At 43.1% G+C, this 27,502-nt stretch overlaps 1 protein-coding gene across 2 annotated transcripts; it reads right to left on the bottom strand.

The window, feature by feature from the left end:
* On the bottom strand, positions 1 to 26,221 carry CHD1L (chromodomain helicase DNA binding protein 1 like). Of its 2 annotated transcripts, XM_009274508.2 has the most exons (21): positions 26,117 to 26,221; positions 25,227 to 25,333; positions 23,651 to 23,765; positions 22,091 to 22,122; positions 19,914 to 19,995; positions 18,471 to 18,633; positions 17,974 to 18,129; positions 16,648 to 16,740; positions 16,111 to 16,207; positions 14,024 to 14,097; positions 11,140 to 11,254; positions 10,544 to 10,697; positions 9,277 to 9,442; positions 7,780 to 7,925; positions 7,248 to 7,411; positions 6,299 to 6,507; positions 5,126 to 5,224; positions 4,290 to 4,360; positions 3,918 to 4,032; positions 3,560 to 3,668; positions 1 to 2,861 (listed from the first exon to the last, which is right to left on the bottom strand). In XM_009274508.2, exons 1-21 carry the CDS (start codon positions 26,138 to 26,140, stop codon positions 2,783 to 2,785), a joined length of 2,370 nt encoding a protein of 789 aa, XP_009272783.1. In that variant the 5' UTR covers positions 26,141 to 26,221; the 3' UTR covers positions 1 to 2,782. The 2 variants fall into 2 exon arrangements, with proteins under 2 accessions (XP_009272783.1, XP_009272790.1); XM_009274515.2 differs by lacking the exons at positions 19,914 to 19,995; positions 26,117 to 26,221 and adding an exon at positions 12,825 to 12,935 and having other exon boundaries at positions 25,227 to 25,329.
* Between the last annotated feature and the right edge of the window lie 1,281 nt (positions 26,222 to 27,502).

Here is a 27,502-nt window from a genome sequence, read left to right as displayed (position 1 = left end):
TAGCCAGTCTGAACTGTGCATGATCTTGCTCTGTGCTGCTGACCTCAATCTAGCAGCATACATCTAAAGTTTAAGTAAACATGCAATGACAGATATGCACAAGGAGCCACATTTCAGCTCTTTTGCTGCAGAAAATCTTGTTTAGAGGAAGAGAGAGGCCAGAGGGACATGACTACAAAAGAACACCTTCCTTCCCTTTTGGGGTGGTTGCTATTTAGAAAGGGAAAATGCGTAGTACTGCACAGCTGAAGAAACAGCATGACACATTTATTTTGCATAGCAACTTGCATATAAAGCTGCTGAGCCCTTTATGGAATTAATTATCCAAAATACACGATTTCTGCCCAAATAAAGAGAAATGGTGGTGGGTAGCAAACACTAGAAAAACTTCACTTGGCTGAGATTCTGCAAAACCCAGCTCAGAATTCAGTTGAAATCTCACTTCCATTTCAAAGCAGACAGAGGTAGAACTTTTCTCTGGATTCAGCAAATTTAAAGAATATTAAAGAATATTGTTTAAAAAAGAAAAAAAAAACAAAAACAACAAAACCCCCATACTCCAGAAGCATTTCCTAAGTAAATTTAAAGGGAAAAAAATAAGGTAGCTTTAATCTGTACAGGCCAAGAGGAGTAGAGGGGGGAAAAGAGAACATCTTTTGTCTGACTTGCCCCTAAGTTAGAGGGCGAGAATCTACTGCATACCATGACCTTTCCTCTGTGTGTGCCAGGAACCTTGCAGCCCCCTGCGGGCCTTATCTTACAGGGTAAGGGACATTAACAGGCAGGTAGTCGTGCCCTCCTCTCCTTTATAATTCTAGTCAGAGTTACAGCAGGGTGGGGGGCACAGGACAGAGGTAGAGCCCCATCTTCTTGTAGAAACAAACGGAAGCATGAGGCCTCAAACAGGAATACCTGGCCATAGTGGTGGTATATGCACTACTTCAACCCATGCTGGGGGACTCAGCCACAAGACAAATCCTGTCCATGTGTAACTGCATGGTGGCCAGAGAACCTGTAGGTGGGCAGGGATTTGGCCATAGGTGTGTGTGAAGCTGAGGAACAAGACTGCACACACTGGAACACTTGGGAATGAAACCTTTCAAAGAAGGGCAATAAATATACAGGAAAAGAATAGGTGGAGGAACAGAGCCTTGAGACTGCAGACTGAAATTATGTGTTCAGTCAAGCCGACAAAGAGAAAAGCATAACCGGTGTTTTAATTCTGGCAAAGGCAGCGTTTTTCCAGGCTGGAGATCACTGCCCTGCTCTCTGAAAGGAGGCCGAGAGCAACATGTGCTGCTGCAGCTGATTAACAGTGCCACCAGCCGGCCTGCTGGAAGAGTGCCAGTTCGCACGACGGGGGGAAAACAAGGTAATGTACATCTACTCACCACCTTTCACCCCAGAAAGTCTTCACAGTCAGACTCTGATCCTGCAAGCCCTTTGCCAAATATAAAGGGGCTGTTCCTCTGAGCAGCTGCAAGAAAGGTCTTGCCTACTGAGGTGCTAAGCAGCACCGGCTTACCTAAGCTTCAGCAGGGTCAAAGGAGATAACAAATCACTTGGGGTTTTCTGGTAGAGCTAACAGTGAATGAGAGAGTATCCAACTCAGGAAGGCTTCTTCTAGTGTGGAGCACACCAGTCAGCGTGATGAGCCATGTCAGAACCAGGCCTGAAATTATTAAGTAACCAGATGGTGCTACAGAGGCAGTGTAAATGCAGCCAATGAGATGTGTGTTGGCAATTAGATATTTAAAGACACACTTTCCACTGTTTCTGGGGTGATTTCCTATTGGAAGCTGAACTTTAATTAAGTTTGGCACCTCACAGTCTCTCTGGTCAAAACACTTATTAGGAAAGCTAATTATTGCCTCGTTGTACTAAAATACCCTAAAAAATATGCTAAAGCCAACAGTGCCAACAATGCAAAAAACAGGAAAGTTCTGTTGCAATAGAGTAAAGCCAACATCAAAAACTCTGCATTAAGTTTTCCTTAACGTGAATCAAAGGGTCATGGAATCTTTCACACAGCTTTCTGGACAGCAGTAAGGAACTGGTTTTGCCCAATAGCTGCAACAAAGAGCTGTGTAATGAAAAAGCAGTTGTGGGAGAAGGAAAGGTGTCATTTATAAAGCCAGTCTCAAATTTTGGCACCCTTGCACGCCTTTGCCAAGAATACTGGTCAGGATTTTGCTAGATTGTAAGCACGTGATTATGTGACTAAATTTTATATTTGAACAAATGCAAGTCAAATGGACTTCTGGGGAACTGGAACAGTATAAAGAGTTTATACTATGTGGTTGTTATGCAGTGTTGTGAATGCAGACAGCTTCCTTTCCACTGAGACGTCTATGTGGGCATGTACACAGAGTCCCAGGTAACCACTAAAAAGCTGATTGAAAACAGGTATAGTGAGACAAGGCATGGAATTTGAAGAGGGGAAAAAATATGGCCAGACAATACTATATTCCAAGCCCTAGCAATAACAATGTAAGGGATAACAACTGACCATCAGTGAAAGTTTAATTTTCCATCTCCAAAACAGATCTGGGATTGAGGGAACATCCTTATCCAAAGACTCTTTGAACTCTGAAGCAGTCGCATTCCTCTCCAGAGCCACTGACAACATGTAAACATTCTGGCCAATAAAGGCAGACAGATACCGGAGCAAATAATGGCTGTGTAAGCCATGTTTCTGAAGTGGACACATACAGACTGTTTGCGTGATGTTGAAAAGATCCTTGGCTTTTTGCGCATGTTTCTCAATGAAATTACTGCATCCTCATGGCTTTGAGACTGTCATTGAAGATGAATATGGTTGTGAAGCAGAGGAAGAGCCTTTATTCCTAGGGAAGTAGTATCTAATAAGAAGTGTCAAGGAAATGCTGTCAAGTGTCAAGGAGTGCCAGACAACATGTCTGCTAAGAGATTCACCAAGGAAGGTGGCAGAATGCTCTGAATACTATTGTCTTCGTTTCAGGTTTTCAGTTTCACAGAATTGCTGACAGTGGCAGTATAGCAAATGCATGTCTTCCTAGAGAAAGGACAAAACAAAGCCTCCTTGTAAACCTCTGCTTCCTTTCCTGGAAGGTGGAAGCAATGAGCTGTTTGCAAGAGCCTGTCCTAACACACACCAACTCCACCATGTTCAGCCAAGGAAGCAGGTTATCACTTGCGTGGAACATTGTAATGTTTTTATCACATCCTCACTTTTGCTACTTTCTGAGTCACTTCTGTTATTCTGAAATTCCAGGCATCTCCCCCACAGACGTGGCATATACAGGTAAGTTGATGGCTGTCAACAGAAGACCAGCATCTAGTTCCAACAAATTCTGACAGACATACTGAACCAGACGAATCTGTCATTATCACCTAAATTGGTAAGTCCTCACCGTGGAATGAGTACCTGGATGAGAGCAAAATCAGATAAACCAAGTTTTTAGCTGGACTGCGGCATCTGTGCCTTGCCTTGCTTTCTTGCTTTGCATCCACCAAGATATTTAGGGGATCATTTCAATAGTAGATTGTGAACCAAATAAAACATACTCCAAAAGGATACATAAGCGTGGGGATACCCCGTGTTGCCAAATATTTTTGGATGAGCCGCTCGGTACCATACCAGTTGAAATCTTTTGTTGCATACCCAATACGTGGAAGATGCACTGTTGCTGAGAAGGAAGGAACAGAGAGCGCACACTCTTTAGGACAAGATACACATATAGAAAGCGATCTAGATAAGGACTTCAAGCTACCCAACAAGAACAGAAGAAATATTTTGGAACACAACATATCTGCCATGGAGATCTCACTGTTACTTCACTTCAGAAAAAACAGTACAGGAGAGGTGGAAACTGGTCATCATCTTTAGATGCAATCACACATGTAAAGATTCACTGTTCTACTGCACAAACACTTACCATTCCTTTTCTTGGCTGCTAAATAAATCTTCTTCAGGCCCTTTTCCAAAGCAGACAGCTTAATGCCAGACAAGTTGTTGGACCGATCCCGGTGCTGAGCTACAATCAAGGCCAACTAAGGAGAAAACACACAAAACCATGAAATGGAGTCTAAATACAGCACTGAGAGGCACAGTGATAGCTGCTGGAAAACTGCATTACTATGAGCTTTAATAAATGAGGAAAAGATCTCCTTTTCTCTATGTTGAACTGCAACTTAGCCATATTCAGTATTCAGTGTCATTATTATTGGGAAAAAGACATAACGTTCATTTCCCACAGCTTCAAAAACATCTGGACAGAGCAACACAAAAAGGAGCTTCTCATTCTCACCAAGTCCTGTCCTTTTTTCCTGGATTTTTTATCATCAATGGGGAATAACAGGGTTCCTCCTAACTCCAGGTCTGTCCAGAAAACAAGAACAGAACAACAACAAAAAAATCAGTCCTGAAGAGTCAACAGTGAGTCAATGCAGCAGTGATTTCACTGTCATGTTCTGCATTATTCTCCTTTGCTTTCTTTATCTCCTCATGATGGTTTCAGTGGAGTCAGTCCCTTTGCTCAGGGAAGCAAGACAGACGCTACTCCCCCCCGACTGAGACACACAGACACACACACATCCCAGTTAAAGACCACAAATGGAAAGAGAGACACTGGAACAAGAAGAAAACATCTCCCAGGAAATTAGAAAAAAACAACAGGTCCACCTTGCAGCAAGATGTGCATTCCTCACCAGCTGCAGGTACTCAAAACTGCAAATACATGCTCAGGAGAAAATTAGTGCTTGGAGGGAACCAAAAGCTCAACTGAGTACTGCCTGAGGTGGCTTTCATCCTTCTTAAAAGCACTTTGACAGAAGATGCAGGGCTCTGTCTTATATAGTGAAAAACATCATATGAATAATAAACAAGTTCAGGGTTTGTTTCTTTTTTTTTAATGATTTGCAGCATGGATTGGAATGACCAACCCCTATGCAGAGTTCTCACACTCCAAACAAGTCAAGTCAAAGCACCCACTGTATTACTACTTTCAGAGCTAGGGATGCACATATCTAGAGAAAGAGGAAAAAACATGAGTATCAAGGTATCCAGGCACCTCACTCCTGCAACATCAGTGGGATTTAAGCTCTTTCAGGTATCTTGGCCTAAGGTCATGTTTTAATCTCTTACCTTTCATCTTTCCTGCCATCTCATATATTTTCCTTGGCTGATCAGAACGAGCCTCCAGAGCTGTAAATAAACCACCCCTTCCCCAGCAGCCGGAGTCATCTAGAATGAAATTACAAGTTAGAATCCTTTTAGAAAGTGAGGTTGAAGACCACCCCTGCAGGAAAGGGATCTACTCTGTACAAATGCAACGAATGATTATCAAAACCAGATATGGGAACCACATATGAACTGAAGTCAACCAGTACTCAAGGGACCATCCTAGAGGATAAACCTCAGCCCTTGAGAAAAACAAACTCGTCACAGTTCCCTGAAAAATTCTGCGGGAAGAATTCCTTCTTACTGTCCACAGAGGATGCTCAAACAAGCACTTAACCATGGCATTGAGCATATAAACCTGTTGGTGTCCTCACATATATGCACTAGGTGCATGCTCTATGCACCTATATATGTCCCCAGATTGCTGCCTTGGGCTTCCCACAACTAGATGTTTGTTATTTGCAGGCTTTCACTTTTACTTGGCATTTCCACTTTAAACATGAGGTTTTGTGCTGAGTTTAACATAAGCCAAAGCAGATTATAATGTTCTGCTATAGCCCTGGTCAGAGAGCAGCTCCAACATTGATTCAGAAGGAACTCTGTAATGTGAATTTCTCTCCCTTAGCTTTAGTGTCTTAACAGAGGTCCTTAAATTAGGATACTAGCTTAGGGCCTCTGTACTGTCAGTGTTGAGACGAGCACAGAGATAGAGAAACTCTGACCTCAGCCTCTAGAAGTGCCTGTCTCTCTCTCTGCTGACTGTGTAAGGCAGATGATTTTCAATATCTCAGTTCAATCCCTACAGCTTCCATGGGATGAACAAAAGGCCCTGCTCCCAGGAAGAACTGTCCCCGCTTGGCCACAGACATAAAATTTCAAGCCATACAGGCACCTTTCAAGAGGCTCACCCATAAACCCCGAGAGGGTGTGAAAAGACCCAGGTACACCTTGCTAGTACTTGTGTGGGTTATACATGGTGGAGTAGAGGCTGTATTGCCTCTGCACCACAAGATTAAGTCAGACTCAAATCCAAATTATTTCAGTCTGGATGGGAATTGGAAACTATTGAGCTAGTAGGGACAATTCAGCCCCCTTGTCCACCTCACCCAACAACATTCCTGTTGTTTTAAGTCCCACCTAGGCAGTGGACAATGATGGCATCCTCCTCTTCTGCTTTGGGGTGGGTGACATCTCCCATGACGTACTTGATACAGTTCAGGTCTGCATCTTCATAATCTAAATCCACATTCAGCCCAGCCTCATCCTCCTCAAACTCTTCCTCAGAGTCACTTTCCTCTGACGGAAGGCAGGTAGATGTGTAATGATTCGCCTCCCACCAGGCCATCCTGAAACAAAGCAAGAGAAGATGATATTCAATGAAAATCAAAGGTGGGGGGCACACACCTTGTTTTAAATCATTGCAGTGAAACACAGGAGACCCAGACCTGCATTCCCTCTGCTCCTCTCCCCTATTTTAGACCGGAACAAAGTTTACCACAGTTGTTATCTGTGATATTAAGAGCCACACGCCAGTGTGATAAGCCAATTGTGGGCATGGAAAAAGTGAGCATATGACAAAGGGCAAGGAGCTACTTAGAGTGGTGAAAAGGAAGAACTTCTAGGAAACAAGGAGGAGAAAGTTAAGGCACATGCCAGAGAGTCACAGATGTCAGACCAATACATAGGGGCCAACTGTGACATTTCAGAAAGCTTTTCCCAAAAGCTCACTGTACATTCAGATATGGGGTTCTTATTCAGGCCAGTCTCTATGAATTAAATTAGATGTGAAGTCAGGCAATGTATTCAGGGAAAAGAACCCTTGCTAGGGGCTCAAGCCATTTTTCCACCTTCACATCCCTACATTATGCAGTTTGAGCACACACACAGAAACATCCTGATGTATGAAGTCAACTCTCTCATGAGGGTGGCCTGCAGCCATTTTGTCATCTTCTTCTCCCCTCATTCCCAGTCCCACCTGCCAGAGTGGATACAGAGCACGACTTGTTTTCATCAATCAGACACACATTTCTAGAGTATAGTGTAACAGACATCAGCTTACAAGTAGTAGATGCAGTACAAACCATACTTTTTCTTGTGTTCTGCCTCTGCTTTTGCCTTCTTCTTTTCCTCCATGAGCCTTGCTCTCTTTGCTGCTGCTTCTTGGCGCTTCTTCCTCCTAGCCTCCAGCTCCTCTGCGCTCAACAAGTGCTTCCTCCTGGTTGACTGTTCCCGGAGGCCTGTGAGAAGGGCCTGGAGAAAGAAGTATCATGGAAACCTACTTCTCACCTTAAAGCCATGTCTGGTGCCCACCTTAACCTACACTCCTTTCCCGTTTGTCTACTTGTCCACAGGTCTTAATCATCAGATCCCAATTGTCACATAGTATGTGGTTTTGTGACCTAAGTTTATATGAGTGCTCTGCACATCACATCTCTGATCTGTTATCAGAAATCCTGAATTGTCAAGCCCTCAGATTCAAGAGCCAACTCTACTACATTGACATCTAAATCTTTTAACATGCCTTCTGCAAGCTGTAGGTAAAGAGAGAAAACCGTCAGCCTCATTTTCCACAAGCAAATGAAAGAGCATCATGTGCCTTGTCATGTCTTTTGTCTTACGTTTGCTTTGTTCCGGAGAGCTCTCCCTCCCTTACTGGTCTCTTCAGTCAAGGCTTTCTGAAGATCCAAAAGCTGATCAAATGCTTTTTTGTCTTCTCTGCTGGGTTCTTTTGAATAATCTTTGCCTTCGTACACGTACATGTGATCTTTAAAAAATAATTAAAAAGTGTAAAAAGGAACTGAAAGCCACTAACACCTAAAACGTACAGGGAGATCAAAAGAAATCTGGCTTCTCTGTAACACTGTTCTACCCTCAGCAGAAGAAGATGTTCCCTCTCATAATTTTTTTGTATGACCAGTGTCAGCACCATGTAGAAACAAGAGAATCAAGATTTGCTTCCTTAGGCAAAAGTTTTTCATTTAAGTCATTTATACTGGCAAAGAACCTTTCTTCCTATTTTGGTCAATTAACTATTTTAAGTTGTAGCTCCATCACTGTTCTCTTTGGTCATTCCACCTCTGCCAGTAGCAAATCCATTTAGCTTTGCTATCTAGTTACAGGCAACTCTTGTAAAGGGACAGCAAACTTTTGCTTTTGAGCTCCCAAACAAAATAAAAGCACAGAATTCTGGCAGCTCAGGGTTACTGCTCATCAGGTGAGCTATTCTCCCAATAACTATTATGCAGTGTGGTACCACTGCTCCTCTTTAATTTACCAACAGAAAATACCACTCTTTGCTAACTCTCAGCAAATAATTACTTGTTGCTGGCAACTGCTGCAGGACGGACAATACCTAACCTGCAGGGCCATATTTCTGCTTCAGTCACAGATCTATATTTTAGTACTACTGTGTACTCAAAACAGAAATTCAGTCTTTCTCACCATGGCACCAGAAGACGGAAAGTATCCTTAGAATTTATTCTCATGTAGTATGGGGCTATGAAAAACTAACCACAACTGCGTGACATTTGGACTGGAAGGTAGAGTACTGAAGACAGAGTAGGTTTGTTCTAGTTGTTTAGACTCCATGACTCCGCATTTCTTATCTCACATTTTGGAAATTTTTTAAGGTCATTTTAAATTGTGATTTTTATGGCCAATAATCTTTTGTTTGGAGATAAATACAAAACACCCGCTATATAGCCTTTCCTCAAGTTACCGTGATATCTCTAAAACTGTAGATCTATCTTAATGGTTCTCTGTGGGAAAAACAGCATCTGCAGTTTGATTATTTCCCCTTTTCTCGTGAGTTTCATCTGAGGTCTCAAAATATTTGAAGCACTTGAAGGAATTCAGCCCCCCAGCCAGCAAAATGGGCAAGTATTGTTACTATTATCTTACAAATAGGCAAATAAAGACACAAAAAGAAGAAAAAGGCCAATAAAGGCTTGGAAATAAAGTCTGTGGATAGATCACAAACAAAATCCAAGTCACTCACTCAATTACAAGTCCACTTTTCTTCTTGTTGCCCGAAAAATGCCACCCCTGCCTGAGAAGCCTTCTCTAAGAGCACCCAAGCGTCATGCATTTCATAGGTATTTAGATTCTTAACTTACTCTCTGTATCCTCCTCTTCACTCTCTTCTTCGCGTGGCAGCACAACGTCCATTACCCACTTCCCTCCTTTTGTCTCTCCAAGGATGTTTTCTAGCTCCACATCCTGTATAGTACTCCCCTCAGAGGAGAGCAATTTATCCAAGCCAAATTTCAAGATTTCACTCAGCTTTAACAAAGAGAAGGGGAAGTTCAGTATTAATATCTCCTAATTCCTTGCCAATCCCAGTGCCTCAAGCTTCTCAGGCTTAAATGCAAAGGATGTATGAGTGGAGAAATCTAAGCCTTAATGTTACTTGTCAAAATACTTATGCTTTAACATGCTTAGTTATCCCAACACCTGATGGGACAGGCCCCTACAACATATCTCCCTCAAACATAACTCATCCAGACTTGAACGGTCATTTTTCTCCAGGGCTAAATGACAAAACAGAATCGTATTGACTGCATTCAAGCAGCTTTCTTCATAGCCAGAAAGACCAGGCTTGTTTTTGCCCCCAACTCCTTTAAAACAAAAGCTTAAATACCACAAAAATCCACGGGGAGAAAAATATCAGCATGGAATTTCCTATGGGCTCAGTTCCACTTTTCCCATGGAAACTGTAATTGCTGAGACACATGCTGATGGGGCAGGGAGGGGAGGCGGCAGGGGAAAGGATACACTAATTCCAAACCTCTCCCAGGTTTAGCTGCACACAGGGGATATATTCCCCTAAATGTCACTTTGCTTGAGGTTTTCAACCCAAGTTCTCAGCACAAACCTCAGCTTTCAGGTCAGAATTACAAATCATGCCCTGACTCCTGAGACATTATATTTGCCAAGATGTCAACAGAAGGTTTACCGAGTTTCAGACTAGCAACCAAAAGCTGACTAAGTACTTATCATCAGCTCTGTTTGTGAGAGAAAAGCACCAGAGACAGGTAAGTTCTAGAAACAATGAGTCAGCTTCCACTTTAGACCTGTTATAATTACAAATAAAGTAGTAAAACAAGGAGAGGTTCTGCCTTCCCCTCTTCTCCAAGAAAACACACCCTTTTCCAACAATGGATGTGCCTCGAAATTGTAAAAACTGTCTTCAAATGTCAGATCTTGCCTGGACCTGGGATGTCATTTTGGTTCCTAAGACATGCAAAAGCTGTCGTGTCAATGCACATCTCCCCCAAAACATAAGTGTTTGGCTTGGTTCCTATCAGACACAAATACAGAAACACTCTGGGACATTTCTAAAGATGTTACTGGAGTCAAATTGAGGATATAGCTCTATTTTACCTGTAACTCTGCTGCTCCCTGAGGCTTGGGTGCTCCCAGAGCAAACTGACCCCCTTCTACAATGGTATTTGTCAGCCGGAGCTTAGAAGCAGCTCTTCGGTAGATTATTTCTTCAATTGTATCTCGCCCAATCAAGCGGATAATTTTCACAGGCCTTGAAAAGTTTAAGAAAATTCTTATTATTTTCTTTTTTTGAGGTGCACTAAAGCTGCTTCCTTACATGGAGCACTATCCCCTCACCCACTCCTTTGGTAGGGAAAAAAAAGGCAAGAACCAAATCAACAAAAATAATCAGCAGAAATGTAATGCTGATGCAATTTTGCCTTTTGACGCAGGAGAAATGCTCACTGCAAAAGTGCAGGCAAACCTCCAGATTCCCCCTCCTCCAAATCAACAAAGCTCCCACCCTAGACACGTGACATGGACAAGACTGCACGAGGCTGCAACAGAAAAACAAAGACGTAAAATCCTCTCTGCTCTCCTTCTTTGATCTTCAATCTATTGTACTTTAGCCCTCCATTGCCTATGGATAGGGAAAGCAATACTGAGGGACCAAGAGAGTCAGCAACCAAACCAGAAGTAGCAACATTTCTCACTTGTGCTGCCCAATCCGGTGAGCTCTTGCTATTGCTTGCAAGTCATTTTGTGGGTTAAAATCACTATCGGTAAAAATAACTGTATCTGCTGCTGTCAGGTTCATGCCAACTCCACCTACAAACAAAGAAGAAGGTCATAAAATACGTCACCAGCAGAAAATAACGGAGAACCTGGAGAATTTATGCTATGCAAGGCTCTGTCATATCTGATCAACTGTATCTAATTCAATCCATCTCTTAACCCCAAATCTAAGTCTCATAAGGATCTAAGAAGATGGGTAAGCCTTCCATTTCCAGCTTTCTGCAACAGCCCAAAACCAAGCTGTACTGCGCAATGTAGTCAAAAAGATAGGGTGCAAGTGAAGCAATGCAAAGGGGACTGGTTGTCAAGACTGATGAACACAGACATATTCTTCTGCTGGCAGGCAGATTAACCCAGCGAGGACTGGCTTCACTGAGGCTACAAGGGACTGCCCAAGTCATGACTTGGCTGCAGCACAGAAGCAACAGGTAAATACATTGCTGAAACAGTGGAAAAGACCAGGCCCAACTATACAATAACCAGAGCCTAGGTATTTATATGACTTAAAGTTTTTGAGGTTAGAATTTGGGCTCTCATAGAATGAAAAGAAAAAAAGCACAATTTTTTTTTTTTAATACCCACTATTGTGACTACATACTGTAGTTGGAGGGGGAGCCTCCTGCCTTACATTTCTTCCAGCTCATGCCAAGCACCTCTTCACAGTAATCAGAACATCCCTGCAAGTGGAGAGTCATGCACCTGAAAAATCTCTTGTCCATAACAGCGATGGAAATACTGTTCCCAGATGAATACAAGATGCTTTGGCCGGACATAGCAATGTGCAGTGAAAAACAACTCTAAGTCTGGCTGACATGGACAGGGAGAGTTCAGGCACCGTGGTGAGAGACACACTTATTCCTACCACCTAGCATTAGGCGCTTCTTTTCAGTCTCTCTATGTACTCTCCTCAATGCACTGCAGTATCATTGGAGCCAGGCTCATCCAGGAAAGTCTGACCAGAAGTCCAAAGGAAAACTTAGTTCAAGTTTGATGCTTGAGATCAAGCAGTGTGGATCCCTCCTCTGGAGACAAGCCTGTCTCTGCGCTTGCTTGAATAAAGAGACAGGGAAGTCTGAAAATGTGTAGAAGACTCAGACCTGCCTGAGGAGCTAAGAGGGGAAGAAGCACAGATGGCAGTCCCATGGTGTTCTTTGCAGTCTCAGGACAGTAAAAGGTTCTCATGTAAGTCTGTCTGCCAGCGAGAGAGCATATCCATGTTCAGCAAACTCGAGAAGCAATTCCACCAGCTTACTTAAAGGAATTCTGTTCCCTCCTAAAGTCTGGTGCTTGCAGAAATAAAACGCTAGTGAGATTCCTTAAGCTCAGCCTGGCACAGGGACAGGCATTATGGGACTTGGAATAAAAAAGGTAACTCAAGTGGCTGCAATATGAAAAGTATCTTGGCATCAGATGCCGAAAGCAAAGCACAGAAACCAGATGTCCTAGCTGAAAGACCCAAGTTCAGGATGTGTCTTGTCTCCCTCAAAAATCCCCCACGAGAACAGGCTCTGCAGGATTCAGAACTCCCTGAAATCTTGCCAGAGAGAGCAAAAGAAGAGTGCAGAAGCAAGATGGGTTGTTTGTCTCTCCTTTCCTTACTTACCTGCTCTGGTGCTCAGCAGGAAGATAAAGATGGGCTGTTGACCAAAGTTCTTAATGGCAAGGTGTCTCTCTTCACCCCTAACAGAACCATCGAGCCGCTCGTAGCTGTAGCCTTTTCAAACAAGCAACATGTATGTTTCTGAAATTCTGTCTATGCTCTTACCTCATTCTCTATTGTCTCACTGCTGTCCTGAATCTTTTTATACCAAATCCTCCTGCCCTGATTCTCATTTTATTGCCTTCAACTCCTTCATTCTTTCCCAGTTAAACCTCGTATAAACTGAAGTAGTGACCCTGACTTCCAGATTGACTGTCAGCAAAGGGTTATTTAGCTGAGTCTGAAGCAGAGACTCTTAGCATTTAATTTACTGCTTGGAACCACAACAGGAAAATTGAGAGCCAAAGTAAAAGAACATTAGCACACAGTCCCATTTCAGACTACGCTGCGCTGGCTGTTGGCCCCACAAAACAGGCCAACAACCATTGGATCCTCCTTATGCAAACTCCCACGGCCTTCAATGTGTGCTTTCCTGTGAGCAAGCAGTATGGGATATGGCCCTACATTTGGCTTTATCCTGCGTTATTAGTTGTCCAAAACCATAAACACCAAACAAAAGCCTCTTTCATGGGAAATCCTAAGTAGGCATGGAGCCATGTGGATTGAAACAAAAGAAAATGTCCCAAGAACACTTGCCAAAAATGGTCTGATCCAACCTGCCCTCGCAGACATATTGGGGCCCCACTGCCAACAACTGTTTTAATCAAAAATTACTTTCTTGGTATGAATGTGGCCCAATTTGCATTTTGTGCTGGACAAACTGAATGTAGAGCAAGCCTGTTGCCTTCAGTGCAATTACTTCAGGACTCAGGTACATAATTGAACACAGGTATATAATGAAACATTGCTACCCTGCCATCTGTTAGCTCCATTTTATCCTGGAGCCAAAGCTGAAACTACTTTGAAGAACAATATTTAAGTGTCAGCTCATTTCAGGCAGGTGGTAGCACAGCAAAGAGCTGAACTCAAGACCCTCCAACTCACAGCACCACTGCAGCAATATGGTTTCTATCTACTAAGCAGCAATAAATCCCCATCACAGTCCCTTCTCCACCCCAGGCAGATCAACCAAAATCAGAGGAACAATATATGCCGGAGATCATGAGGATAAGCCCTCTGCTGCCAAAGCGTGCGGAACGTACCTCTATAGTCCATGTAGTCTTGCAGGATATCAAGCAGTTGAGTCATCTGAGAAAAGAGCAAGACACGGTGGCCGCTGGAAGAAGAACATGAGATATCATGAGCCTCAACATACTGTGACAGCATTTCACAGAGTGGTGGAGGGGTTACAATAGCTTAACCAGTCACTGTTATGTAGCAAGGCCTCATCACCTCTGTACACTGTCCTGGTTTCGGCTGGGATAGAGTTAGTTTTCTTCCTAGTAGCTGGTACAGGGCTGTGTTTTGGATTTAGTATGAGAATAATGGTGATAACACACCGATGTTTTAGTTGTTGCTAAGCAGTGCTTACACTAGTCAAGGACTTTTTAGTTTTCCATGCTCTACTGACTGAGAAGGCTGGAGGTGCACAAGAAGCTGGGAGGGGGCACAGCCAGGACAGCTGACCCAAACTGGCCAAAGGGATATTCCGTACCGTGTGACGTCATGCTCAGTACATAAACTGGGGGAAAGCTGGCCGGGGGGGGGCTGATGCTCGGGGACTGGCTGGGCATCGGTCGGCAGGTGGTGAGCAATTGCATTGTGCATCACTTGCTTTGTATATTCTTCTTATTATTATTATTTTATTTTATTCCAATTATTAAACAGGTTTTATCTCAACCCACGACTTTTCTCACTTTTACTCTTCCGATTCTCTCCCCTGTCCAACTGGGGGGTAGGGGGGGGAGTGAGCGAGTGGCTGTGTGGTGCTCAGTTGCCGACTGAGGTTAAACCACGACAACACTAAGCCTCACAGAGTCATGGCCCATTCCCTCACCACATTTTCAGCCCCACATCCAGATGCAACCAGTCAGCCTCATCTGCCATCATCAGTTGCCATGTCTAGAGTGTAGAGTCACAGAGAGGTAACAAGGCTGTTGCACAGCTCTGCTGCTAGCTGGATGCAGCCTGGTGAGGATCCAAAGGAGCCCGTCTAAAAGGATCCTTAGCTTCAACCTAGCATCACAAGGTCTTCCTCACCACATGACCTGCCACATGAGACTGCTCTCAAATCACACACTACAAAGCATCTTAAATGCTGGGAAAATGTAGTATCAGCATCTCTGTGACAGTAGAGCATTTCCTCCTCCAGCAAATGATCCTCAAAGATTAAACTCTGCCTACAAACATGGGTAAGTGAGAAATCAACTCTCCTCCCTCCCAGCTCTAGGCCCGAGTGCTCTGTTTACGATCAGACTTCACTGTAGAGCAGAACACAGGTGTTTTCAAATTCAGAATTTGCACAGGGCTGGTCCTGTGGCAAAGATATTCAAGGGAGAGGCACCCACTCACAAGGTGCTATACAGCAGAAGGGCAAAGACCTCCACAACCACATCAGAACTTCCCAAGGTGTGTTGAAGCTCTGTCCTTTGGAAGTAGTCAAAGGGAAATCGCAGCCCAATTAAGAGAGAAGGTAGAATTTGTGTCACGCAGGAGGCACTGCTTCACAGACTGCACAAGAATGCAAACTGCAGTTTGATTTGCCTCCCATCTGAGAGCTGGAGGTAAATACCCAAGGTCCTTAGGTTCCAGGTTCTGAAGTCACCAGAGCCCAGCACCAGGAGTTCTGAATGCCATTCCCAAAGCTGAAGTTTCAGCTTATTCTCGGGTTTTGGTCCAGTCAAATTTCTTTTTCACATTTGCTATGCATTCTGCCTCCCAGGCTAACACAGGCACGGTAGCACAAAGGAACTCAACTGATGCACTAGAAGTTACTCTCAGGAAACCTATGGTCAAACCAGATATGCTGACTACCATGTCACATGGTTATTCTCCCAGGTTCCTAAATATGGCAAATATGAGAACATGTGAGAGAGTTAGTGAAGTGTTTTGAGAAAAGTTTAAAGGGAAGCTACAAAAATCTTTGAGGTTCCTCTACCATCTCTAATGCAGCTCCTTGTACTGAAATGAATTCTTTCAGGTAGTCAGTAACGTGCAATAAATAGGGCAGTGCTTGTGTCGTGATGAATATCTGCTCAATCTATGGCTAAATAAGGTAGTTTGCCTTCCCAGTTTACCTCCTCTCCTTATGTCACCCCCACCCTATCTTCCTCACCCCAACATGACATACCCAACATACAAGAATGAAAGGAGTTTATCCAACAAACACAGCTTGCCACTGGCTTCAACAATATGGTCTCCAATCTCAAAGGGTTCTGGCTCAACGCCTGGAACAGAAAGGAGTTTCAGAAGCAGACCTAATACTATGCAAATAACAACTCAACGGTCAACCTCAGTGTGTCTGCACTGCCAACTATTGCCAAGCAGACCCCCATGATGGTCATTCTCTGTCTCTAAAGAACACCCTCAATAGTTCACAAAGCATTGTGATGTCATTGTTTAGGTGAAAGCAGATGCATTGATGAGAAAACAAGCAGAGTGCTGCAGTAAGAAACTCAGACTTCACACAGTGCCCTACTTTATTCCTCATTATTAATAAACTGTCATATGTTGGAACTGGTCACACACTCACAGCTGGTTCTGATTCAAGTACAACATTGTTTATTACTTGCTTCTTCTAAGCATTACACTGCCAAGCAATAATAGAAAACCATTGTGTAAATCAAGAAACTTATTTCTATTTCAACAGAGAGGAATGCTTTCTTACCATTGAAAAGGTACGGGTGGGCAACACACTTCCGAAGCTGAATTAAGACATTCTGAAGTGTAACCTTCCTTCCTGTTTCACTTTCAAATGCATCTGGAACAAAGAGCACAGAAAAGGAACTGAGCAGGAAAGCCCATGCTCCATCAATGGGTGTGACTGAGAATGTCTGGGCACCGAGCGCTGCTCTGCAGTGCTTCAGCACTAGAGTGTCTCTCTCCACATATCACATCTGCATTTGAGTTTCCAGCTCAAGACTAATACATCTGTTTTCATGGACCAAACAAAATTTCCCTCACATTTTTTGGACAAGCCTTTAGAAAAAGACCCTGATGAAAACTCTGCCTTGTCAAACTCCCTGGAACTTTCTGGACTCCCTGGAAACGGTCACTGTCATTTGTCTAAGAGCGAATTATAGATCTAGAAATCATCAAAAAACGCAAAAGAAATTTGGTGCAGTTGATTTGAATTTTCCAACAAAAAAAGTAATACAGCAGAGTCAAGATCTACTGGGCAACCAGGAAGTTAAGAAGGGTTGCATTTTTGTGACAACAAAAAGAAGATATATGCACATATGCTGACTTTAGAAGAAAAAAGTTCAGCCTGCCTGGTGATGTGCATGCAAAGTGCCACTGGCTCCTTGATGCACCAGGCATTAGCCCTAGAAGAACAAAGCATCTCCATCCCCACAGTTTTACTTTCCGTACAACACATAAACACTGGCAAGCCATATGATGTGGTATGCATAGATGGAAGAGGAGGAACTCAGAGAGAAGCAAATACTTTCTCTCTCATACTTCAGGATGCTTTGTTACAGTTAGTTCATACGTGAAGTGACAAGGAGTGAGCTATTATGGTAAGAGTCTGTGGCTGCATTGTCTATATGGCCCTGTGGTTTCCTAAGAAACTCATATCTACATCCAGTATGTTTAAAATTGCTGTATGGCATCTGTACTACCATTGGAAAATTTGTTGAGATCCACAGATCCAAAATTTCCTGTACCACCCTTTTGTCTGAACACAAAAACATGGGACAGGAGCAGGCTTACCTGGTGATAAGTGTTTTTAATTACAGGATGGCCCAAAGCAGAATCCTGAAGCTGACCCTCCCCAGCTCTGCAAAAGCTCAGCTCTAGATTCACATCTCTTATTTTATTACAAGCTAAAACCACAAATCAGGCAGCCCAAAGCACGGAATTTGGCATGTTCATTCTATGCATATTCTGCAGGCCAAAGTATCTTCTCCTTCACTACAACAGAGCATGGATTTACAAAAGCAATTAATTTCGGTTTTAAAATTAGCTCACAGGGCTCAAACCCCTCAATTACCTAGATCTTTTGTCAAAATGGCCTTGTAGTACTTCCTTTGCAGAGCTGACATTCCATGGTACAGAACCACTTCCACCTTCTTTGGCAGCTCTGCAGCCACCTCAGACTTGACTCTTCGAAGCAAAAACGGCTGCAGAAGATTGTGCAATTCTTTGGCTATGTAGAGGGAGGGAAAAAAAAAAAAAAGAGATTACTGCATTAAATGTAAGGAATTTATACAGTACCTTCACAACTATACTTTCAAAATAAATGTATAAGGATCTTTACACCTATTAGTGCAATGATTCAAGCACAATTTTACAAACAGAGAAACCAAAACATAGCTGCATACCTTAAATACATAAGAGCTACATTAAGGTAAGTAATCATTACTTTTAGTGGCTTTGTTTTAAAGCTAGTCAGCATTAAAAAAACAAACAAAGGGGACACAACATGTCTGCTTCCTAGTCAAGATAACAGCTGGTTCTGATTCACGTACAACATTGCTTATTACTGACCTGGCTCACTCTCCTTTTCAATCGCTTGGTAATACTCAACAAACTCTTTCACTTGTTCCCTAGGAAAGATGTCAGGCTCAATAAGGCTGAGTAAGGAGTACAGTTCCTGGAGGCTGTTCTGGATTGGAGTGCCTGTGAGTAGCAGGCTGAAGCCTACTGAGAACTGAAAGAACCAGCAACAAAACAAAACTATTAGGAGAAAATATCTGGAATGAAAAGTTACTTAATATACAACTCCACCCACGCCACTCTTAAGCTTAACTTAAAGATGACAGGTGGCACAGAACTGCCCACAGAATGCTGCAAATGTCTGCCAAAACCATCCACCATAAGGTATGGTGTGACAGTCAAACAGCTCCACCAAACCGACTAGGATGGCACCAATGCAAGGAAGAGAGTGTAAGCAAAATAAGAACAAAGTGCAAAACTGACACCATTAAAATTCTCAGATCCATGCACTCTACGGTCCAATACTGCATACCGAGTGTTACGTAATGAGAGATGACTGGAAAATGCTGTCAGAATAGGACAGTGAAATGAAACTGCAAAAGACTATGTTCCATTTCTGTTTGCTGTCTAACTGATAAACACAGCAACACTATGTGGTCCAAGTTGCTTACAGTAATCCCCGTAAAGAGACTTGGGGAATATGGTTACCTTTGAAAAAATACAAGTCTTTTCTCAAGTTTGGTAATAGAAAATACATTAGGAAGAGAGCTAAGGTAAATCGCGCCTATTTCTTTGTGACTACAACCAAAGCTCTTGAAATGCAGACATCATGGACAATATGTTCAGAAGACATGACTTTTAAGAACTTAACAAAAAACCCTTAATTTTTCAAGGTACTGTAGTTCATTGTTGCTGATGCCAGCCCAGACCTAATGCCCATGTTTCACTGCCATGACAAGAAGTGTATCCTTCACTCAGGTATTCATTGTACTCTGGCAGGGTGCTTTGGAAGCTGGAGCAATTCTATTAATTTCAATAAGAAAGGGTGGCTCCATTAAATGGGACAATGGAAGTCAATAGTTCATGATGTGAGGCCCCATGAACAAGGCAAGGGTTCCTTCACCCTCCCAGAGCTGGAGATAGCCTCTTGTCGCTTTATATTGTCTTAGGTCAGCCAGACTTCAGTAGCACAGCTGTGGTTCAGCACTATGACTGGCTGCTTTACATTTTTCGGTCTCTCGAATTGCTCCAACATGTCAAGCCCAAACATGAGTCAGAATGAGAGATAAGCTCTAAATACTGCCCACCTCCATGCAAAGCCAACAAGACAGGCCTTTATCTGTCTGCCACTAAATATGGGAACACGTTCACCAACTCTGATTGAAACTGGTTGTGGCCCAGAGGTTAATAAATACTCAGAGGAACAGAGAATCTGTATGCTATACTGAAGAGAAAAAAGGCTTCAGACACTAAAAGATGGATGAGTTATTTTACCTCAGAAAGCGTCTTGTAAAGCAGAGAACTTATATTTTTCAGTCTGTGAGCTTCATCTACAACCAAGGCAGCCCAGTTAAAGCTGAAAAAACAGCATCTTTAGTTAGAGGCAGACAATTCATTCTTGTCAGTACAAAAAGACTGAAATAAGTGGTGGCTCTGCTTGGATGAACTTGAGATGGTCCTACCCCATGAACCACAAGCAAACATCACAAGCAGGGTGGGAGGAATTCACAAATACTGGTTTTCAAGAGCCAACGCAGCTTCTTAACTATAGCCTGGATGAGTTTTTCTGAAATCAAAACTAAGTAAATTCACTTGAATTTGTTGCTTCTCTCTCCACCCCCATTTCTATGGGGAAAATGATATAAGCACAAGTTAGTCAAACATTCAAGGAGGTCTACAATTTGGAACAAAAGATACATGAGACTAGGCCCTTTCACCTGTGGGTTGCAAGGGTTGCAAACCCAACAACTATGATCGAGTAGTGATGGCAGAGTGATTACAAGACTTTTGCAAATCACCAAAACAGCAGCTTCAGCTTGTTCTGGGCTTGATACAGCTATATGTAGTGTCTCATCAAGTAGGCTGTAGAATCACTGGTGACCTAGTAGATCCACTAGGCTTAATACAAACTCCAGATCTTTTCAATCCTCAGTGTTTGTGCCTGCTTATCACCAGGTTTTCAACTCCCACATCACAGAGTGATTTCCACATAGTCAAGTCTGGCTGATGGGTAGGCAGGGAAGGCAAAGCATGACCCTCCAGCTTTTCTTACCCACACGCTTCTCTTCCGAGTGGGGCTGGAATCCCAGGGACCTACATTCTCCCCACAGCTCTTCTGTGTCCCTTGATTCCCCTCTTTGCTATTTAAGAGTGGTTCTCCACTGCCAGGACAGTGAAATGTCATTATTCTTATTCTACAGGCTCAGCAGCTGAATCTCTCCACGTTACATTAGAACAGGGCTCTTGCTCAACTCATTTGTGTTATTACACTGCTTGTAAGGAGTGGTGGTGGTGAGACATCTGGTAACTCTGACTCACCTTTACAAAGTGCTCCAAGTGCTCCTACACAGGACAAAGTACAAATTATTAGCAGCTGCTTTTTTCAGAAGGAATACTAAAGGGCAAAAAAACCCCTTGAGTGACATGGCTTTGAGGTTATGTGCTAGCCTGAGAAGTAGGAAATTGCACTGGAGCTGACATTTCTGTGATACTAGGGCTAGTTACTTGCTATCCCTGGGTACTACATCCCATAGCTAAGCTGCAAAATAAGCAGAATCATACGCAGCAGTGCAGGACATGATATGAAACTGTAAGGACAGCATGGCCATGGCTACCTTTCATAAGGCCTGGCTTCTACCATGATGGATTCATTCAGCACAACCTGCTGTTTCCACCAGTGGCCAAGGGCAGGTGCTTTGCAGAAAGACAACAGGGTGCCTATAGTGGGCCTGACTAGTTCTGGGAGATCCAAAATTGTGTCAGTGGGGGCCACTGGGCTTCTGCTCCTACAAACATCCTGACCCATTCACAATATTTGGCTGCCCTCAACATTTGTCACAGCACTTACCACTATTGCAAGGCATTGGCACTATTACTAAAAAATATGAAAATTCCTCCCCATTTCAAGTGTAGGCTTCTGTAAAATCCTGTATGGCCATGACAATACTTCCTACAGGCTGAACTTCAGCTGTATAATCAAGTCTTGCTAGAAAGCATAATAGTCCATAAACCCCCCACAGTTCTGACTGGTGGCAGGAGGCAATAAACTTCAGGATATGGTATTAGCACATGATCACCATAGTATAATGCAGGTCAATTTCAGCAAATTTTGTGTCTAATACCTTTATAATCTGAAGCTTTTGAAGATCTCCTCTGTTCTAAATATCAATCTTCTGGACTGATATTTAGTGCACTGCTATAAGCCACTATATATCATATTATTTTGAGTTAACTGGCTTGAAAACTGTCCTTGGGGGAAGTTCACGTACATCTTCGCTGACATTAAAGATTCTTCACTGAGAGTTTGTACAGGCAAAGCTCTAATCACAAGCAGAGAACATCCCTGGCTCTTGTGAAACAAGCATGGGATCTCACACACATACAAACATACACTTAAGAAATCGCTGACAGACATGCAGAATTAAATTTGAAAAAACTAAAACCAGACTCACGATTTTAGAAATGCTGCGTCTTTCAGACAAATCTGCAATAAAAAAAGAAATGAACCGTGATTTATGACTTAAGTTAATACACCAGTTAAGAAACAGAACATCTTTTTGTCTACTTTTTTGTCTACTTGCAAACTATAGTGGAATGAAGGAGAGTGGAATGAAGCCACTTATTACCTGAGGAAAGTAACATGACAGCTATTGTAACCACAAGCTGTTGTGATCCTACATTTTAACTCGTCTGGCAAAACACCAGCAGTAGAACCTCAGAGAATTAATGGAAATTTACACCCACCATAAATGCTTTTCACCTCTGTGAAGTTTTTCATATCTTTCTCACTCAGTAAGAAACAGCATGCACCTTCAGCATCACAATTTTTTTCACTCTAACCAAACAGATGCTTCAGTGGATTAATCTAAGCTATTACAATGACCTGATAGTATCCTAAAGTGTAGACATTGCTTGCCCAACTTCAGATTCAGAGGAAATCAGGTCACTCAAGAGAAATCCTTAAAAAGCACAGAATTTTATCATCAAAAGCAACAGAGACAAGAAAAATCCTAGCTAAGTGAGTATCTTGATACAGCTGATTGCTTTCTTGGACTTGCTTCAGTATGAGCACCTCCATTTATCACATTCAGGACAAGGGTTATCTCTGCTACCCACTCCTGCTTGTGCAACGTGGAAAAAGATTCACGTTCAGAGTGGCCAGCACAGGTCACACAGCTCCCAGCAGGAAGAGACAGTAAAATACTTGAAGAGAGGGAAAACAAAAGGACGGGGGACCAAAAAACAAACAAACAAAAAAGGAGCTGTAAGAGATGTTTTTCATCTAATTTCAAGTTGATGTATTGTTTAGAGATTGTTAAAATAAAATCATAGTGCTGATATGAAGTAACACCTGAGTGGGACTGACTCATGAGAGAAAAAGAAGGGCTTTTTTCCACTCCAGATAACTAAGCACCAGATCATGCAAAGTCCAAAGCAGTGACCAAGGAAGCAACACTGTTCTGGTTGGTTCCATTTACAGCAGGACAGGACCTTCTCAGGAGAGCTCTGATCAGATTCAGCCCAAAGTCCTATCAATTGTAACAGGAACCCCACCATTTTGCAGTCCAGGAATGAGAGTTTTGTCTGAGGAGGGCATGCTGAAAAGGGCACAAAAAAGGCAAACTCTAAGTGTTCTTGCACTGCCTGATTAATAGAATCTTAATAAACATCACACATGTGTACGTTTCTATTAAATGTTAAAGGTCTGTAAGGTACCATACAAAGACAATGCAGTACCATTTAGCATTAGTTAAGGATGGACATGTGTCTGTTTTCTTTACTCAAGGTGTGATACAGCTATGAGGGAAAGCTGGGGTTAAAGTAGATTATCTTAGGGACGCAAAGACTGCAGCAACTTAGATCAGTTGATGAAATGGGTTACAGAGTAGAAAATCACTGAGGAAGGTCAGAGATGAGTACAGAGGACAAGGCATGAACTGGGTGGTACAGAGGAATGGAAAAGGCGGGGAAAAGCTTGAGCCCTCCTTTCAAGTGTCAAAGACATCATGTACCTCGTATGTTGTCAAGAGTGCATGGAAGTGAGATTGCTCTTTCAGGTTCTGCTGCAGTTTGGGTCGTTCCTCCTTGCTGCCTACGTATGTCACAAAGGAAAGACCTGGAGCAAACCTGTTGTCAAGAGAAAGACAGAGAAAAAACAGCGAGCCAAGCTAAGTCTTTCATGTGTTTATGACCCTGGACCCCATTATCAAACACAGCTACTGCACAGATAATGAGAACCTCCTATCCAAACACCCTACCCTCCTGTGAGATGTGGCTGGATCTCACTTCTGAATCCCTTCCTGATTAATTTGCATCTCAGGTTGGCACCTCAGCTGCTGGTTCTGGTTTGGACAAGTACCAAATAAACTGTGCTCTCCTAGGTCTCAAAGTCCAAGGCCCATCTTATCAAACACAGCTACTGCACAGATAATGAGAACCTCCTATCCAAACACCCTACCCTCCTGTGAGATGTGGCTGGATCTCACTTCTGAATCCCTTCCTGATTAATTTGCATCTCAGGTTGGCACCTCAGCTGCTGGTTCTGGTTTGGACAAGTACCAAATAAACTGTGCTCTCCTAGGTCTCAAAGTCCAAGGCAGATGATTGAAAACCAGTCTCATGGCCCATCTGCCATTCTGAACTGAAAAAGCTCATGAGAAGCAGGTGAATGAATACAGTTTGCCCAGTTGGGACCAAAGAACTGGCCTAAATCATGCTAAAATAAAGGCAAACAATGTCTGCAGCAAACAGGTCCAAGTCAGGGCCTCAAAAATCTATCCTCTTAGTCAAAAAGCAGATAAAACCAGTTCCCTGGAGGAAGAGTTGGGACCATAAAATTCTTCCACATTTAATCCCACCACTGATATTTGCCTAATGTTCCTCCTGGATAGCTGTTCACTGCTGATTTATGAAGGGATGCACCTTCCCCAACTATTCCAACCAGAAGTCTATCCAAATCGGGCCAGCTCACTTCAGAATGTAACCTGGATGACTTCAGACGCTGAGAGACAGCATTGCCTGACAGCCACATAGACAGACTTCTGTTCTAATCTTTAACTTTCTGCCCTTCCTCTTAAAAGGAATGTTTGGGCTCCAGCTTAAAAATGTATATTCCAGGCACGCAAATGTGCCGTCAGCACAGTCACTGCACACCAGTGAAGACGGGTTGCATGCACAGATGTATTTTGCATGCATAAGTGAGCATGCCAAGAAAGATACTATTGGGTAAGACTTGGGTCTTACCTTTCATCATACAGAATCCTGGCTGTCTTCTGCAGATTTTGCCTAAGAGAGGCTGAGCATGGAGGGTTACAAAACAAAAAAAAGCAAGGAGCTAGTGGGGGCATTTGTACTGAAAGTCAGCCAATACTATAAGTTGGATGAATTAATGTATACCACCGCATTGTAAAGCCTGCACATTAACTGCAAGTGGTGTTTGATCTGTCGTTTCAGTAGCTTACCTTTTTTACTTTTTTTTCCTTTTGAAAGGACGAAAACTGTTGGACTGAGCCCATTTGAAGAGAATCTTTGTAACTTGCTGTACAAGAACATGATGAGCAGGACAACTGGACAACTGTTGAAACTTACCTCTCCAGTTCCTCCTTCCAGTTGCTCAGAACAGACAGAGGACAAAGTATCAGAAAGCTCTCTTTGTTCGTTAATTTTTTTGTCAAATAAAGAAGTAGAGAAATAGTCTAGAAGGCAAGGAAAATATTTTTTTTTATAATAAGAAAAGGGTTAAACCCAATAGCCTGAACCTACATAAACTGTCTACCTCTTGAGCTTTGTAGCTGGTTCCCACAGGTTCTCTAGCACAAAGCAGAGCTAAGAGAATGTCAGGTGAGATCCACCATCAATGACAAAAAAGCTTAGATCCCAAAACGTGACCTTGATATCTGGAGCCCCTTTCCAAAGACCTTTCTCCAGTCACAAAAAAGAAGATCTATCATACATCACTTTCTAAAACTACCAGTTTGTTATTTAAGACCCATTGAATACCACCAGCTGAACCAAAGCACAAACATTCATTTTCCAACAAAACTGAAACCCATTTAAAAACTTACAAAAAAAAAAAAAAGCAGCACTGAAAAACTTACACCTGTAAATTTTAATCCATGTGTTAACAAACCCAAAAATCATCTTGCTGCAGGGGCATCAAACGACATCATCCCCTCTGTACTGGCTGTGTATTGTCCTTTCAACTCTGTGCACTATGAATTACACATTCAGATGTCTGTGTAAAATGACCACTCATCTTTTTACAAAACCCTGAAACCTTTTTGGAGTGTCACTCAGGACCTAACAGGGGTTTTAAGTGATTAAGGAATGAAAGAAACAATGAGCTCTCTCTTTTGAGTATGGACTTCAGGATGGGGCTGCTTAACCGACCAATCATTAGGGTGATTTTCTTTACATTCTGCAGAAACATTGCGCTAAATTAGGCAAAGATCATTTTCCAGAAGAAGAAGACAACACACCTGACAAGTCTTCCCAAGACCCATCTCATCACCCAGGATACAGCCATGCTGGACTTCGTAGCATTGCACCAGCCAGTTTACACCTTCTATTTGATAGGGACGAAGCTTAATGCCTGGGAATAAAAGCAATTTGTTACATTTACACAGTCATCCAATACACTCTGTACACAGTTACACCTTGAAGCCACCAGAAATGGGTCCCGCACAACTGGGCCATCCCAAACAAGTGCCTTCCAGGAAAAGCACAACAGGTGTCAGCAAAGCTGGTTTACCCTGCCGGAGAGCAGAGACACCAGCAAATCCATTAACTTAAACCATATTCAGGAACTTGTACACACAAAAATGCCCTGAGTCACTACAAAGGCCTCTACAAGGAACCTAACTGATAATTAAGCTGCTACTTTGCATTCCTAGAAGACGGCCTGATTTTCAGCTCCAGCCACTTTTTTACATATGTAAGTACTACATCCAGGGACACATTTTAGGTTACGGAAAATGTCTGTAACACTCTACTATTGTATAATAATAATTTCTCAACAAGATGTTTTCCAGCTTTCCTTCGCTTAAGCTAAGACAGACCTCAAGTGTAGGTCACTAGCTACTATTACTGCTGCAATCCTTATTATGGGGCACAATATATCAAAACAAACACAAAACAAGGCAAGTAGGAATTCTCAAGATCTTTCCTTGTACGTGGACTCAAGTGCTGCGTATTGTTAATAACATTGTGCCATTGTTGCTCTCTCCTCCCTGGGGAAAGGTGCACGCTGAGCACGTGAAGTCACCCTGCCGCAGGAAACAAGAAACCCAAACTAGCACAGGGATTGGAATATGGGCTCCCCACAAGGCAGTGGAAAGCACTTTAAAGCATTCAGGCTCAACATCGACCTGCTTTGAGGCTTATGAACGTTGCCCTGTTGATCTGCTCCTGAAGCACAGAGCCGTCTAAGGCTGTGCTGAGACACTGGAGTGGTAAAAGCTGGGCTCAGGGAGCCAAGCCCCTGGCCTAACCACCCACCTAACTGCAAAGCCAAGGAGAGCGGGACTGAAGCAGCCAGGGAAGGTCTGCACGGAGCGGTGAGCACGGCAGCAATACCATTCTCTGCAGCAGCTGTGGCTCACTTTTACAGGCCCAGACGCCACCTTTATTTACACCTTCATTTAGTTCAGGCCTGGGGGTTGTTAACACAGAGCCCAGACGGCTACAGCTGCACAGCACCGGGCAGCTGCAGGGCCCCTCCCGCGATCCTCTCTCTGAAACCGATCCCCCAACGCGCGTTACAGCTCCCTCACCACCCCTTCCCTCCGGCGGCGGCCCGCTGACCTGTCAGACCCCACCGGTAAACGTCCGCCTCCTTCACGCTCGGACCCCCCGCCCGGGCGCTC

The sequence above is a fragment of the Aptenodytes forsteri genome, unplaced genomic scaffold (genome assembly GCF_000699145.1).
Source record: "Aptenodytes forsteri isolate BGI_AS27 unplaced genomic scaffold, ASM69914v1 Scaffold379, whole genome shotgun sequence".
Lineage (NCBI taxonomy): Eukaryota > Metazoa > Chordata > Aves > Sphenisciformes > Spheniscidae > Aptenodytes > Aptenodytes forsteri.
Note: the sequence above shows the minus strand (reverse complement) of the source record. Positions and strands in the feature narration are given on the sequence as shown.

Bases quoted from the DNA above. Each gene is read 5' to 3' on its own strand.
- CHD1L (XM_009274508.2), bottom strand. From the start codon at position 26,140: ATGGGTCTTGGGAAGACTTGTCAG. The intron at 10,698-11,139 runs GTGAGAAATGTT...AAACTTTTCAAG, and splicing joins CACCGGATTGGGCAGCACAA to GCCTGTGAAAATTATCCGCT. The intron at 9,443-10,543 runs GTAAAATAGAGC...TCTTTGTTAAAG, and splicing joins AGGGAGCAGCAGAGTTACAG to CTGAGTGAAATCTTGAAATT.